At 37.5% G+C, this 17,284-nt stretch overlaps 2 protein-coding genes across 2 annotated transcripts; both read right to left on the reverse strand.

Moving 5' to 3' along the window:
* Positions 1–3,280: 3,280 nt before the first annotated feature.
* Positions 3,281–6,690, reverse strand: LOC145780799 (sphingosine-1-phosphate phosphatase 2-like). The gene is made up of 5 exons (XM_082592440.1): positions 6,353–6,690; positions 6,134–6,283; positions 5,572–5,661; positions 4,731–4,959; positions 3,281–4,399 (listed from the first exon to the last, which is right to left on the reverse strand). The coding sequence occupies exons 1-5, from the start codon at positions 6,683–6,685 to the stop codon at positions 4,065–4,067; spliced, it is 1,137 nt and encodes a 378-aa protein (XP_082448566.1). The 5' UTR covers positions 6,686–6,690; the 3' UTR covers positions 3,281–4,064.
* A 1,070-nt stretch (positions 6,691–7,760) lies between these two features.
* LOC145780800 (pyridoxine/pyridoxamine 5'-phosphate oxidase-like) lies at positions 7,761–15,566 on the reverse strand. Its single transcript, XM_082592441.1, has 2 exons — positions 15,365–15,566; positions 7,761–11,069 (listed from the first exon to the last, which is right to left on the reverse strand). The coding sequence occupies exon 2, from the start codon at positions 8,550–8,552 to the stop codon at positions 7,773–7,775; it is 780 nt and encodes a 259-aa protein (XP_082448567.1). The 5' UTR covers positions 8,553–11,069; positions 15,365–15,566; the 3' UTR covers positions 7,761–7,772.
* Between the last annotated feature and the right edge of the window lie 1,718 nt (positions 15,567–17,284).

Genomic DNA, 17,284 nt, shown 5'->3' on the forward strand with positions numbered 1-17,284 from the left:
AAACGCTAGACCTCATCTTTGCTACCAACAGGATTGCATATTGGCGGTTTTAACGTTAAATTTGAGAGTTTTTTATTGCGTTTGGCAGGCTATTTTGGCTTTGGCATTTTGATGTATTTTTAGCATTTTTTAATTTTTTTTCAGCATTGTAAATAGTTTAAAAAACTGTTTTATCAATGCGCAGTAGCCTATTTACAAAAATATCAGGTTTGAAAAGGCAACTTTTTCCAAATCTTGATGCTTTTCATAATATTGTGTTTTAGGCTGATGTAGTCAACAACATGAATACCACCACAGTCTAGGCTACGGTGTTGTGACCATGCCATGTTTTAACCTGACAGTCCATTAAAAACTGTCAAGTTTTTAAAAGTTGGCGTTAAAACCACCAATATGGCAACCCTGTTTGCTGTCAAAATGAGGCCTAACGTTTGGCTTCTAGTCCAGGTGCTATTACACCGACGTCCACCGCTAAGCCATGGACTTCTGAATGGTAGGATCTGGACAGGAAACAGTGCGATAAGTGCAATTACTGCCGACCAAACAGAGGCCAGATCGTATTGCGTGAAAGCGAGTTTTCGTTTTGACAAAAGATTAAGACAACAAAACGCCAGACAAAGCGAAATCACGTCGGACAATATTGAACGGTGATTTGGGCATATACAGGGGCGCCGGAAGCGGGGGGGGGAAGGGGCGGATACCCCCTACCGTCAATTTTTCTGTAGAATAGGGGGGTGGCCGAGGGGGAAATTGTGCCCTTTTAAGGTCATGCAAGCTACTACACATTTTACAATTTTACAATTTCAGCTATTCGCTTTTAGCCTAATTGCAATCTTTCATTATTGCCTCAAAATAATATTCACGACACAAAAGTTTGTATCACAGATTCACAGTACAGTAGGTTACATCATTATAACATATCATGATGCCCTTTCGTGCCATTGTTCTTTGTATACGGGACACTTATTATATCATTACTCGATAATGAGCTCATAGATGAGCATTATCGCTATATCTTATGTTAAAACTTAAAAAAAATAGCCTTTTAGCAACAAAAGTGTCCTTTTTTCATAATCCTGCCCCCCCCCCAGTCAAAAATCGCTTCGGCGCCCTTGGGCACATACGAAAGCTCAGTGGAGCAAATTATTTCATTTCCATGCGACAGAGTTTTGAAAGGGATCGTAAACTCCAAGCTATTTCTTTTTTGAAATATTCTGGAATTTCAATCACTGACATTGATAAAGCCTCCAAATCAAGCAGTGGTACAACCCTGGAAGAGGTAACATCTATGGCTGCTACCCTGCAAGCTAAACTTCTTTTCAATGTCGCGTCACCTGAAACTGATGAAGTCATAATATATTACGTTACCGGCTACTGCTGTCAGTCGATAGTAAAGTCGTACAAATGCAATTCCTGCAAAGAAGCGACTGTTGAAATGGTAGTAGAATTTACAGCAGATCTTCCAGAACATATCAACTCTTTTTTTCGAGAAGTTAGTCGAGGCGGTCTCTGGCGACCAACTGAAGAAATACACAACATTGGCCTCCTTTGCTGGAAAATCTTTGCTGAGGTGTGAAAGATAGATAGATAGATGTTTATTAGCTGCTGCGAAAAAGATGCGCAACAAGACAAAACACAATGTACATAGCAAAACTGTTAAAATGATTACAATTAAAAAAAAAAAAATGATGAAAGCATCACAACAGCGGGAGGTTGCGAAGTGACCATTCAAGGTCTTCAAGTCAAGCAGCCACCCCTTAACTCATCAATGATAACTTAATTATAATTGGCTAATTTGAGAAAAAGACATAATAATAAATAAATAACAGTGAAGATGATATGAAATTAAAACAAAATTCAGGTAGGCCAACGTAGCCTGTGTTACAATTGCAAGCTTGTGTTACAATTATTACAAAGACTTGTTCTGCGGTTTAAACCCACGAGAAATATATAAAAGGCTGCTTGTTTTATTAACTTTTCATGAAGGAACTCTTGTCTTGTGCCACCTTTTTCAGTTCCAGCTATGTGCAACTGTAATCATTACATTATTGAAGGAATCGCCACACGCTTTCATAATTGAACGTGCAAAAATTTATGTCGAATTACTGAAAAAGATGCGAATACTTCTAAAGAAAATTAAAAAACTTTCGGCTAAGTAAAAATGACAATCCGTACCAAAAAGAGTTATTTTGCAGCAAACTTGAAAGTTATTTATCAATTTGTGGTGTAAATGTTTTCCGCACTTTGCATGCCTACGTTTATTTTCATGCATCTTGTCTACGAATCGAACCCAGTGCCACTGCTAATGTAAACATTCTCTTCCTCTTAAATCTTGAACTATATTGCAAATATCTGTATGCCAAATTTATTGAATTATTTAAGCTTACAGTTACCATTAACATAACATTGTACTATTTGACTTGCCAGGGAATCGAACCTAATTCACTAAATTTGAAACCAGCAGCACGATAATCCACAGAACGCCATCTTACTTTTCGTATATTAAATTATTTCTATCGCATATGAATATTTGAGTCTGCATTTCAACTTAGTGTGCGATAAACCTTTGGCCTCTGTTTGGTCACATCAGAAATTCAGTTTCCAGTCCAGATCCTACTATTAAGAAGCCCATGGCTAAGCTTTCAAAGTCAACTTTAATGATTGATTAAATCTTTATCCTCGGATTGGAAAAGCTTCTTGCAGAGCTTAAGCTAATCCTGGCAGTCTCGCATACTTGCAAGGGTTTGAACCAGACGCAGACCCGATCACCGAGCGAAGTTTTCGCTTGTCTGGAACTACTCCAACTAGGTGTCGGTGAATGGAGAGCAATCTTTAAACTGCGGTTGCTCAAGCGCACACTTCCAAGAGCCAAACCAGAGCTGCTTGAGCTACGTTTCGTCATGCGCTTAGCCAACTGAGCTGTCGGGTGGACTCTGTTCACCAGCGCGGGGGTGCCCATAAAGTAACCGATGCCCCAAAGATGTGCTTGTGTGTGGGCTACCGCTTTTAGCTCTACATCAACTGGAAGATGTTTGCTCTACTACCTATGGCGACCGATAGTTCACAACAAATTCAAGCAGTAGCTATTCGATTTGAATGCCAGTTTCACGCTCAACACCAGGCACCTTTATGGGTTGTGGGAATGTTTTTGTTTAGTGAAACATATCTGAAGACTGACCGCAGGCTAGCCTTACTGCAAGCTTGCAAATAAATTTCCAGCACTCTGACAGCTAAGATTATTTTTCACAATATTACCTAAAGTCCTTATGAACAAAATCACCAATTTTTAATAACTTTTTTTTTAGTCATGTCACCAGTAGGGATTATACTACTGTAATCAGTTATTCTGTATAATATTTACTGTATTGTAATCAGTTATCTGTAACAACACGGCAATACCAGAAATGCACAACTTTCAGCAGAAAATCATAGATTTCACAAAAAAATACGATTCCCTGATATAAAAATAGTAAAACAATAACAACCGATCTAGGAAGACATGAAATAACAAAAACAAGAGCTTGTTGTAAAAACAATTCAGATACAAACCCCTGCCAGTCTTCATTTAAAAATCTCATAGAAACTTTATGACGACCTAAAACATGGAAGATTATGAAAATATTTCTTTGGGCTTAATTTTACAATAAAATTTAATAAGCTTCAAAAACGCTTCTTATGGTACGTAACTGTTTTAGTTTCGTTTTACAATTGTGGTATAAATTTCGTTCACAAAATGATCAGTCAATAAGACATAACCGAGGAATGGCTATTTCAATATTCGCGCATGCATAAATGAAGCAATAAGGCACCTTGGGCAATGGCAATGTCGAAACATTTAAGATTAAGTATTAAACCGCAACTAACATTGCTTGATTCAACGATTTAACAAAGCGATACGGAGAAAGGGTACATCAGAACATGATTGAGAAAAATTTGGTAGGCTACACAAAATAAATATCGTAAGAAAATGGTAAAGTTTTTGAGATTACCGCGTAATGTAGGCAACTTCGAACAAGATATTACTTCTGTAAAAACGCAGTCAATGCAACATACAACTCTTTGTGATATCACCAAAATTGTAAATATTGCAGCACTGGCGGAACGACAACAGTGCTGATCAAGGCAGACAAAAATTCAGGAAAGAACTTGTAAGGCAACTGTATTGTGCGTTTACGTTTTACTTCATTGGCATCAATGTCAGAAACACCATGTACGCGAATTAATACACAAAGTAACAACTTCCGTAATAGCAAAGTAACAGGAGTAAGTATTACAGCACCAGCAGTGAATCGGAAGAAGCAACGAATAATTGAGTAGCTGATTGCAGCTGCATGCGACGCATCTGGGGATGTTTCGGCCAATAAATTCCTACAGATCGAGTACTTAGAACCAATAAGAAAACCTAAAAAGCAACACAGGCAAAAATGTTAAATCCACCATATAGCCTAATACACATCATATAGCCAATAGAACATGCCGAAAGCACTGGCTCGACATTTGAAAGACGCTGGTTCCACACCGCTGAAGAGCATGTGGCTGTGTCTTTGGAAAGACACTTAAAGGCACATCTAAAGGTGGACACGAAGATTGGCTTCCTTACTTTCCCGTCCGTTCCAATTTCTTAAAAACTTTGCCAAAAAAGCACTGGTCACTGAACAAATTATCAAAGGCCAAAGATAAATTTCCATTTCCAACTCCGCAAGCAACAATTTACAGTATTTCACCGTACTCACCCGAACACCAGCCTAATATCTCCACTGTATCGCTGTGGGTAGTATGCAGACCGGCAGTTTGATTACACCCATTGTCGAGGAAGAATAACATTCTTGCCAAGACAAAAGAACCAACACCAACAGCAGATGACGCAAATGAACCGGAATTCACGTGGGCTCCTTCAAGCCAGGTAACAACAGGATGTAAAGAAAGCATCAGGATTGAGAGCACTACTCCGGCTGTGGTTTCCTTAAAGACATTTTATAATGAGATGATTCGACTTGAAAATAAAGAATTTGTGTCATAGATAAAGTATAACTTAGTACTATAAACGGAACCCGCAAACATGAAGCATTCATATAAAAGGCTAACTTGCTAGCGCAGCTTTTGCAGTTATTATTGGCAAATCATGTCAAACACAAACGGCTTAAATTTAAACGCTATCTAAATGTTTAGACTCCGCGAAGTGAAATTGCTGTAAAAGCAGCCCAATAGGCTACATTGCACCTAAATCAATTTTGATTAATTTTTTAAAAGAAAAACTTTTCTCATAACATGCCACCATAAAAGGTCTAATCTAGGAGCTAAAGCATCCTTTCAATTAGTGTAATGTCAAGATACCTAATAGAGTGGAAGGTCTTCGTGTTTTGGATGATGAAACCAAAGACAGGCTGCTCTCTAGTGGCCTTTCAGCATAGTCCGAGAACATCGTGAATCTGGGGTGGTAAAAGGATAGACCCTCGGTCCCAGAGGCTCACACGACGACATAGTGTAATGTAAGCTAGGTTTCATAATATTATATAGATCATCTTGTACAACCAACGCGTACACAGGTGAAAAAGAGTTGGCAATTATCCTTACCAGAATGTTGTGCATGCCAAGATACAAGCGACTTATCACAACCGTTGACGACCATATGGCAGCAAGCGCAGCACCACGTCTAACAGGCACCTGTGCGGAAGAAGCGGAAATTAATTGCAACGAAAAAGAGATCCTTTTGGGTATCTTTTTTGGATAACTGCATTGTTATGGCGTACCGCGTAGCCTATACTATGTTTCGCTTTGGTGGTCAAAAATAAAAATAAACCATAAAGATGGTTTGGGTATGTGCTAAGGAAGGAATGAAATTTTCTTCGATCAAGGCATTGGCTTTAAAAGTTGATAAGAGAAAACGGGAAAGTCCAAAATGAGCATGAAAAGAACAGATGAAAGATAAGACAGACATGGTCGAACTTGAGGAAGATGCGATGGACAAAAGAGGTGAAGAAAATCGCTGTAAAGAAAAAATCGGCCACCCCCATTAGTGGGGACAAAACCAAATTCGGATGATGATTGGTGTTGTCAACACACATGCATGTATGTATACCTGTTTAACCTGGTGATATTTCTCCTATGAACAAAAGCAATCATATGATCTCCGTACCTGATAACGTTCAGAAGCAAACACGAGCAACGAAAACGGAACAATTACAGCTGCCACTGTGTGAGTTGAAGGCATGCCGTACTTTAAATTATCTGCTTCAACTAGCCTGATCACTGGCGGAGAAGCTGGGATCGGTTGCTTAATGATGCCCTGCAAAGCAAGACAACCTGAGAAATCATGTATTGATGCAGGCAATTCATTGTAAATACGACAAATTACCTTCATGATTTTCCCAACATACACAGACGCGGCCAACATAATCAGGGTCCGTCGAGATATTGTGACATCAAACAGCCACGCACATGCTGGAAAAAAGACGCTATAGAACGGTTCTTCAGTGAGTTCTGCTCCAGACTTTGCAATAAAGAATAAAATTCTATTTGATAAATAGAAGTCATTGGTGTTGAAATTGCTAGCATCATCTTTTGAGGTTGACAGGTGTTCAATAGGAAAAATGGGATTCCGCGGATCTGGGTTTTTCCACCGCACACCACACAAATGCTGAAACCAAGCAACAGGCACAGGGCTGTTTAAAGACTTTAATATACTCATCTATTGCAGTTCCATTTACGTGCATTTTAATGCAGGCATTGGCTTTTCTGTCTAGCATATACCATCTGCTGTAAAGGCACAACACTGTTTTCAACAAGGCCAATTAGAATTGTATCCTTTGAACCATTTCATAGCAATATCAACGCAAAAAAACAATTTAGACTACTAAATTAGTTGTCAGCGTGCATGGTTGCTGTATACCACCAAACTATGCTTCGAAGTGTCAAAAGGGCAGTGGAGTTAGATAAATACATGTTGGTAACCTTGAAAACGTGCATTAGGACTGAATGCTAATATAGAATAAAAACTTTTTCGCACAACGCATTCTTACTCGTACCTACAAGATATGCTTTTGAAACAATAGAATATATTGTACGCTTTACATTGGTACATTTTTTTCAGAAAACTCAGCAATCAGCATAATATGGAACTTTCATATCACGAATATGATCTTAAAGAAACGCACTGGCTTTAAGTATTTCAACAAAGCTATAAAACTGTAAAAAAGCTTATAAGCTTACAAAGTATTAAAGTGCAATAAAGCTTAAAACTTGTAGATCAAAGTCCCAAGAACACAACTACGTCACCAGTCGCAGTCACTACCTTAAACATTTATATGTCGACTACACAAATGTTTAGTAACAAATTAGCAGAGTGCCAATGGCAAGAAAAGCTATAAAAACTATGTTCAGATTCTAAAAGAAATTTTTTTCTAACTTGGTGCAGAATCCATCATTTGTGCAATATTTTGAGTTGCAACAAAACAGAGTGCGACAATAAAAGCTGATAAAGTTCAACCGCTGAAACTTTCACTACAACAGTTCAAACTTTAAAACGACACAGTGTCATTCTCAGTTATTCCAGCATCTCACTTTATCATGGCGTAAAGCTGGGTAAAGTACGTGACATGTCTAATCAATTGCACAATAAACTAGTCACGGAGCAACCATGAATTTATGCCATGCTTGATATTGGGAACTAACCACGCAACAGTTAAAATCTTTAAACTTCAATGAGAGACAATGGACTGATATCTACAGATTTTACAGTACATTGGATAGAATGGATACTTAATATTTGAGATGTTCTATGGTTCAAGCCGTTGATACACCCAGCCATTGTCACCTTCTTTCATAAATTCATCTAAGGTGTTTGCTTTTTTTGTAAACAAAATACGATCGTGCATACGAGTGTGCTGCCCTTGCCAAAACTCTATTGAATCTGGTACAACTAAGAAACCTCCCCAAAACTCGGGCCTAGGAATAGGTTTTCCTTCATACAGTTTGATTAGTTCAGCCTCGCGATCTCTAAGCAATTCTCGGCTTGCTATGGGAGAACTCTGATGCTGACTGACGTGAGCAGCAATCTGACTAGGGCGGGGTCGTTCAGCGAAGTATTGATCGGATTTCCCGCCAGGAAGCTTCTCTACTTTGCCTTCTATGCGCACAGAGCGGCATAGTTTTATCCAATGAAACACCAATGCAGCGTATGGAGTGCTTTCTAAATCTTGAGACTTTGCGCTTTGATAGTTCGTGTAGAATCGAAAGCCATTCTCGTCGTAACCTTTTAAAAGAACCATCCTGGCAGCAGGTCGACCGTTTGGCTTCACTGTTGCTAACGTCATTGCATTAGGCTCGGCCATGTCAGGCGTTTCGCAAGCCAGTTTAAACCAACGGTCAAATTGTTCTATGGGGTTTTTGCTCTCTAATGAAGTTTCCAAAAAAACATTGTGTTCTTCATGATATTTGTGGCGAAGGTTGGAGATATCCAATGGTTCAGACATTTCCTTTGTAAATAGCAAACGAATCAATTTCCTATTTAGCAAGTGGAAAACTTCAGTCCTACCTGAAAGCAAGTTCTGTAACATTATTTCCTATAAAAAGTAAGATTGACTTTAAACAGGAAAAGAACCGACACCAATTTTACAATCAATATCAGTGAATAAACAATAGACATAGAACCATCTAATATCGTGTGATAAGAAAGTTGATCCATTTCAAGGAAAAGTGAGTGTTTTAAACGAATTTTATTCGATCAAAATGAAGTACCATCCTAATTCTTAAAAGGTTATTGAAGTCTTTAACGAAAGGTAACTTTTGCTAGAACAGCAGACATTTGCATGCAACGATGACATCGTTATCGGTGAAACATTGCACTGCAGTACATCTCTAATTTGAACATATTGTAAAAATCAAAAATAATAAACACTTGATTACAAGTATATTGGCTTTGTTCATTTGGTAAAACAATATAAAAGCCAACAACCGTTTCGAAATGGCGTTTTCACAATCAAAGCACTTTCCTTGTTTACCAGCTTTACTGAATTCCAACAAAACTTGATTTGATTAAATCAAAAGCAGTGTAAAAATGAGCAAGTTTAAAGCTCAATACGACATATCAAATCTGAAACTGACATTTAGCCTGAGCTATTCAATGATGGTTAAAGGTCAGCCAGTTGCATCTACCAGTACAAGTTCAGACGAAAATCTCAACAGGTTGGTCAGTAATGGCCACTCCTCAATGCGTGAAGCAATGTAGCGTTTTCAAGACAATGCACTTCAAAGAACACTATTTCGAACATAAATTAGAAAACTAATAGGCCTATTAACTTAAAACTGAGCAACACCAAAAGATTCAATTTTTTTTCTTCAAACAGAAACACCGAAAAGCAATGAATGAGTATGAAGAAAAAACGAGAACGTTTTCGGCTGCAAGGAAGATCTCTTACAAAAAATCTATTATAGAAATGCACTATGACGTACAAAACTTAGCACCATTCGAACTATCATTTTGCAGTTGGTGTATAATCAAATTGAAAGCCAATTGTAATTTTCTGTTTATTGTAGCCTTGCAGGTCTAATTATTATTATTAGGCTATTCCTGGCCAGGGTACAACAACGAACGCAAATGCAACAATCAAAATTGAAAGCATATTGTAATACTAAATATAAGTGGAGCTATATCAGCATATTACAAAATGTGTTACCAGAATTTCGCACATTTCTTTTTAAAACAGCTTTTCACACATGAGTGCCATCATATTTCACATACCGTCATTAATTATGTAAGAATCTACACTGTGTATTGTAATATTGAAAACGTGCCTTTAAGCTTATAATTTCTGTGATAACTTGCCCTTTAAATTTGTGCCTTGTGTTTCGCATTTTTGCCTTACGCGTTTTCCACAACCTCTTAATTAGCCGCTATTAAAGGGATACTAAAGGAAAAACCTGACTTGGCGATTTTACACGTTCTTTCTGTTGAACAATGAACATGCTACTATAAAACAATTTTCAATAAAATTTTGCCCCATTGCGGTCTGACCACCATTGCGCGCGTGCTTTTGTCAGAGCTTTCAAAACTAGATTGGACTTGAGCAGCGAAGCGTGCGACTGTACAGTCTGCGTCACTAGAGACTAGAAATCAGCTGATCTCGCAATAATTGTTACTGCGGGCGATTTGACTGTAGGCTATGTATGTATGTACATTGTACAACTGTACATCAAAACACCAGATTTCAACATCAAAACATCAGACAGTTTGCTCAAAACATCAGATGTGGTAACGTGGCCTTTGTTATTGCTGTCTTTTGTGACGTTTTTTTTTGTGACGTATTCTCGAGCAGTGTTTGCACTTTTGGTTATTTTGAAAAAAAAAAGAAAATAAATGAAACATTGGACTTTGGGCCTTGCCAGCGCCATTGAAAACATTTTTTTTTCGGTAATTTTTCTTGAAATATATTCTTGAATGTTCAGTTTACGCATTTTAATGCTTAATTCCCGTTTGAAATTTTCACTTAGTAGGCCTTTAAATAAACTTTCTTGACAGCGTTGCGGCATTTTCAAATCCAACACGAGTTCCAGTAATAAGATCAATCGTTTTAGTATATTGTAGCCTACCGCAGCTATGTGGGCATTTATGCTGTTAGTTTATGTTGAAGTCTGAGTACATGTTGTGATTCAAATAAAGCTTAGCTATCTGTTTGGGACTTTTGCGTATGACAGTTCCTCACGAGATAGTTAGAAGTCAAAGATTTCATGTATAACAGTACAGTGTACCCTGCAATTACAACAACGTATGTTGATCCAACAAACAGTTCACATACTTGCACTAATTTTGAAATGAACCAGTTGAATCATACCACGGTTTCAATACATATAATAAGCTCCCAAGATAAATGATCAACTCGTTCGAATGAGAACAATATTCACAACACATATGGATTTGACGTCGATATAATTGAAAGGTACCATGATTGGCATTTGATAACATTTTCTATAATATGAGCAGAAAACCTATTTTTTGATATCTACAACTACAAGATATATGCCGTTCAGCTGAATGAAATGTTAGGAAAGAAAGTGACGGAGCCACTACTATAGAGCTGTGCCACTTCGGAATGGCCCGTTTCGGCGAGTCCGATTCGACGAGTCCGATTCGACTAGTCCGATTCGGCGAGTTCCCTATTCGGCGAGAGCCTTTTTCGGCGAGTGCCCTATTCGGCGAGTTTTTGAAATTTTTAAAAGGAAATTATCGGGTACCCTAGCCTCATAGGCGCCGACTTTTCATAAAACCTTAGGGCGAGAAAGGTGATGACGTCATAACCGTAACGCTATTTTACTCAATTAAAATAGTCTTTGATTAAGCTTAGTGTCTTGTTTATATTGACAAATAGGTCGCAAACCGAGTTTATTAGAACCGCTGCTTGAAAGGATTAGTTTTACGTATAGTCGTAAAAATGTTGATATTGTTAGCTCATAATTGGAACTGTTGGAAAACAAGCCGATTCATTTCCTTTTCGTGCGAGTGAACAACAACGATCAAGACAGTGAAGTTATCGAAATAAAACGCAAAAAATCATGATCTCAAGCAGAGTGGAAACCCGCTATCAGTTTTATTAACTTCGTTTCGCTAATTACTTACTTTCAAAGTGTTAACAACGGCGAAGTGTTTTCTCTTCTGTTTTTTATCAAAAGTCTTTGTAGTCTTTTATTGAATACAGTAGGGCAGTAGGATATATATTCGAGTAAAGGTCTAGATGTTCGCAAGTGATTTTCACCTCAAAAAGGCAAGTTCAACTAACACAGGACATGCTGTTGTCTCCAGCTCGGCAGTTTTCAAAATGAACGCACTAAAAATCATTGTCGACGTAGATTACGGATTGTGAAATCGCGTCGGCCTAAGTAAAAGTTTTGAATACGTTTATTTGCAGTGATTCAAACTTAATTTTCAAATTCAATGATTTTTTGTCAATTCTAAACTTTATGCACTTGTTGAGCTATATGCAAAGCTCACGAAACAAAACAGAAAGAGCTGTTTTAAGAAATCATTTTTTTATTTTTGCGTGTAGGATATAATCGTTCTTATTATTACGTAACATTCCATGATCGTTAAAGTCGATGTCAAACCTTAGCGGCCGCATAAAACAATGTCAGGTTGGCTAGGTGATAATAGCGGTAAGAGACGTCGTTAATGCAGGCAATATCTGCGACCAAGACCATTAAACACCTTTTCTTTTTATCGGTTTTCGATTTAATTCTCACACATTGCGAAGAAAACAATGCGTTCTGTTGAATCATAATTGTCTCACAGCGGAAAGACCTCGTTGAAAATAGCGCGTCTAATTTAGCTGGTTTACTGAATATTGCCGTGAATAGTTACGTGACTATTCCAGCAGCGTAAGTTACTCTACCATCTGCTTTTAATTTCCATACCGTGTGAGAAAGCCATGCGATCAGCTGCTGTTTTGCGGGCAAGAGCAACGCAGGCTTTTCTTGCTTTCGGCATTCTTTAAGTCCGTTTAAATTATCTAAATCTCTTTCGCGAAGTGTTTTAACTTTAAAACACCACTTGTAATCACCATTTTTGTTGCCCCTCAACCATAAATTTACGGGGGGCGCCGGCCCCCCGGCCCCCCCGGAAGTCGGCGCGTATGCCTAGCCTAATTACAACTGCCGTTTTTACATAGTTTTAACGTCGCTAAACGTTGAAATCGTGCAGAAAGGAATAAAAATAAAATGTTTGAACTATTAAATTAAAATTCGTCATGTCAGTTCAGTTGTTTTTATTTTTGACCATCATATCAAAAACAATACACGTCGACATAGCAAAGGTGTAGAAAAAGGTAGAAGCGACAAAACGCGAACGTTAAAACGTGCTTGTGACCGAAGTATCATAATTATTGAGTTGAAAGAAATTTGGCACGGTCGCAACACCTTCAGAAAAATTTAAGATATGAAGGGAAAATAAAACAAAGAAAATGTTACAAAAAAAATCATGCTTATGTGTATAAGTTAGTACTTTTGAATAGTTAAAATGATTAGTTTGGATCAACAAATGAGAACCCATTGTAGTAACAGAATGAAAAGGCTAACCAAATGTGTGGCCTATCGTTTTAACGTCGCTAAACGTTGAAATCCTGTAGAAAAGAGAACTTTGCTGACTAGGATACGTTGAAACTGAAAAACATTCACAGAAGCCCTACGATACGTTGCATTTTTAAGATAATGTATTCAGACGTTGAATCAATGTACAAATAAAATGTTATGCTAAATGGGTTCTTGGAACAATTCGAAGGGCTTCTGTGAATGTTTCTCAGCTTCAACGTATCCTAGTCAGCAAAGTTCTCTTTTCTACACGATTTCAACAGTTAGCGACGTTAAAACGATGTAAAAACGGAAATTTTTGCTGGTTGGGATAACTGGGCTACGGTACCCGATAATTTCTTTTAAATCCAAGCTGTAGGCCACACATTTGTTGATCCAAACTAATCATTTTAACTATTCAAAAGTGCTAACTTACAGACATAAACATGATTTATTTATTTATTTTTTTGTAACATTTTCTTTGTTTTATTTTCCCTTCATATCTTAAATTTTTCTGAAGGTGTTGCGACCGTGCCAAATTTCTTTCCATAGGCGCCGACTTTTCAAAAAACCTTGGGGGGCGAGAAAGGTGATAACGTCATAACCATAGCGCTATTTACTCGGTTAAAATAGTCTTTGATTAAGCTTAGTGTCGTGTTTATATTAACAAATAGGTCGCAAACCGAATTTATTAGAACCGCTGCTTGAAAGGATTAGTTTTACGCACGCAGTACGCCTAGTCATAAAAATTTTGATATTGTTAGCTCATAATTGGAACTGTTGGAAAACAAGCCGATTCATGTCCTTTTCGTGCGAGTGAACAACAACGATCAAGACAGTGAAGTTATCGAAATAAAACGCAAAAAATCATGATCTCAAGCAGAGTGAAAACCCGGTATCAGTTTTATTAACCTCGTTTCGCTAATTACTTACTTTCAAAGCGTTGACAACGGCGAAGTGTTTTCTCTTCTGTTTTTTATCGAAAGTCTTTATAGTCTTTTATTGAATACAGTAGGCTATACTCGAGTAAAGATCGAGATGTTCGCAAGTGATTTTCACCTCAAAAAGACAAGTTCAACTAACACGGGACAAGCTGTTGTCTCCAGCTCAGCAATTTTCAAAATGAACGCACTAAAAATCATTGTCGACGTAGATTACGGATTGTGAAATCGCGTCGGCTTAAGTGAAAGTTTTGAATACGTTTATTTGCAGTGATTCAAACTTAATTTTCAAATTCAATGATTTCTTGTCAATTCTAAACTTTGTGCACTTGTTGAGCAATATGCAAAGCTCACGAGACAAAACAGAAAGAGATCATTTTTTTATTTTTGCGTGTAGGATATAATCGTTCTTATTATTACGTAACATTCCATGATCGTTAAAGTCGATGTCAAACCTTAGCGGCCGCATAAAACAATGATGTCAGGTTAGCTAGGTGATAATAGCGGTAAGAGACGTCGTTAATGCAGGCAATATCTGCGACCAAGACCATTAAACACCTTTTCTTTTATCGGTTTTCGATTTAATTCTCACACATTGCAAAAACAATGCGTTCTGTTGAATCATAATTGATCTCACAGAGGGAAGATCTCGTTGAAAATAGCGCGTCAAGCCGTCTAATTTAGCTGGTTTACTTAATATTGCAGTGAATAGTTACGTGACTATTCCAGCAGTACTCTACCATCTACTTTGAAATTTCCATACCGTATGAGATAGCCATGCGAGCTGCTGTTTTGCGGGCAAGAGCAACGTAGGCTTTTCTTGCTTTCCGCATTTTTTAAGTCCGTTTAAATTATCTAAATCTCCTTCGCGAAGTGTTTTATCTTTGAAACACCACTTGTCATCACCATTTTTGTTGCCCCTCAACCATAAATTTACGGGGGGCGCCGGCCCCCCCTGAAGTCGGCGCGTATGTTTCTTTCAACTCAATAACTTACTCCGGTCACAAGCACGTTTTAACGTTCGCGTTTTGTCGCTTCTACCTTTTTTACACCTTTGCTATGTTGACGTGTATTGTTTTTCATATGATGGTCAGAAATAAAAACAACTGAACTGACATGACGAATTTTAATTTAATAGTTCAAACATTTTATTTTTATTCCTTTCTGCACAATTTCAACGTTTAGCGACGTTAAAACTATGTAAAAACGGCAATTATAATTAGGCTACGGTACCCGATAATTTCCTTTCAAAAATTTCAAAAACTCGCCGAATAGGGCACTCGCCGAAAAAGGCTCTCGCCGAATAGGGAACTCGCCGAATCGGACTAGTCGAATCGGACTCGCCGAATCGGACTCGCCGAATAGTAGCAGACCCGTGCCACTTACTGTATATGGCTTTAAGGTCTCAATGTAAATACAGTGCAATAAATCCAGTAAGCAACAAAGGTGATCTTGATTCTAGACAACAACTTATACGTTTTTCTATCGAGGGGATGTAAGTGGCGTATATAACTTATAAACAAAGGAAATAAATTGGTGAATTTGTTACATTTGGATGTTTAAGGAGCGAAAAATTATGCATAATTTTGTTATTCAAGGACAAAGACGTTGATACATCCAGCCATTTTCACCCTGTTTAAAACACTCAGAAGAATTAACATCTTTATTGAAAACAATTCTATCACAAACTCGTGTTTTATGACCTTGCCAAAATTCGATCAAACTGGGTATTACATTATATCCTTGCCAAAACTCTGGCCTTGGCACAGACCTGTCTTTGTAACGTTCAGTGACTTCATCTAAGTGTTCCATTAGCACATCTCGACTACTTACGCACATGCTTTGCTTGTCACTGACATGCATCGCCAATTGACTCACACGAGGACGCGCTGCAAAGTCTATATCTGCTACATTCGAAGAAACAAGTTCAACTTTGCCTTCAATACGAATTGAGCGAATAAGAGGCATCCAATAAAACAGTAATGCTGCATGTGGTGTTTTTTCTATTTGAGAAGCTTTGGCACTGACTTTGCTTGTGTAAAATTTGAATCCATCTTCCCCATAACCCTGAAGTAAGACCATTCTTGAGGAAGGTTTCCCATCCTTAACTGTAGACAAACTCATGGCATGGGGTAAGCTAATATTTTCCGCATTGCAAGCAATATTGTACCAGTGTTCAAACTGCTTAATTGGGTTTGTACTGACCAAGTTCGTTTCGAGTAGTTCATTCCCATCTGCCGAGCTGTGACTAAATTTTATATCCATACAAGCAATCTTACAATAACTTGTGTTCAATACACTTAATCCACGCTTACTGTTACTGCAGAAAAAGCAGATAACTTTCATGTCCTGTAACAAAAATGTGAACACTTTCAATGACAAAAATTTTAGAAGCAGCATTTCACACCCAGTATGCACAATTTTATATATATGGCAAACACTGATAATAACCCTATTTCCAAGTTTTATGCACTTAGACGAATCATGCTGAATTGTTTTCAAACCAATAGATAATTGGAAATTTACATATATGATATCGTCTCTAATAAGCTGAACTATCGTAACTCCAAAAATGCAGTTTTGAGAAAACTGAATTTTAAAGTTCACGCTGTGTTTGCTGTACATTCATTTACGATAGTTCATTGTTCTGTATCATCAAAACTAAAGTAGATGGAGTTACGGCGCTTTAACAAAATGAACTGTAGTCTATAAAGATGCCAAATCAATCAAAAACGCAATTTTGAAAAATTTGGACTTACGATAGTTCAGCTTATTAGAGACGAATTATGCACCATTATATATGAAGTATCTTTTACAAGCAAAATCCTGCTTGAAAGTAAAACCAGTCACTGCATGTGTTAGCAATACTTAAAATAGAGGTGGAAATTCAAGAGTGAATTTGAAATGCAGAGATTGGGATTTGCTTGTTTTAATACAAGTTTATTCAAAAAAATCCGAAGAGTTCGTTCTTGAGGCATGTTCTGTGACTGATGACTTACTGTGCACAAAAGTAATTATACAGCAATGTGTAGTGTATATGACTATATGTATTAAACAGGTGCTTTACAAAATCACATACCGTACTTATTCTTTAGACTTACAGCTTAGGCATGAAACAAAATTAAAAACATTTAGAAAAGATTGCTTGCATGCAACAGTTATTGTCTTAATTTTTTTTTTATTTCAAATTAAATTTCTTGGTGCACAATTTCATTATAATTCTCAATGGCTAGCCTATTCAATATTCATGGAACAAAATTACAATCAAAATAGCTTCGAACAGGCCAAACAAG

Source organism: Aplidium turbinatum, chromosome 12 (assembly GCF_918807975.1).
Source record: "Aplidium turbinatum chromosome 12, kaAplTurb1.1, whole genome shotgun sequence".
Taxonomy (NCBI): domain Eukaryota; kingdom Metazoa; phylum Chordata; class Ascidiacea; order Aplousobranchia; family Polyclinidae; genus Aplidium; species Aplidium turbinatum.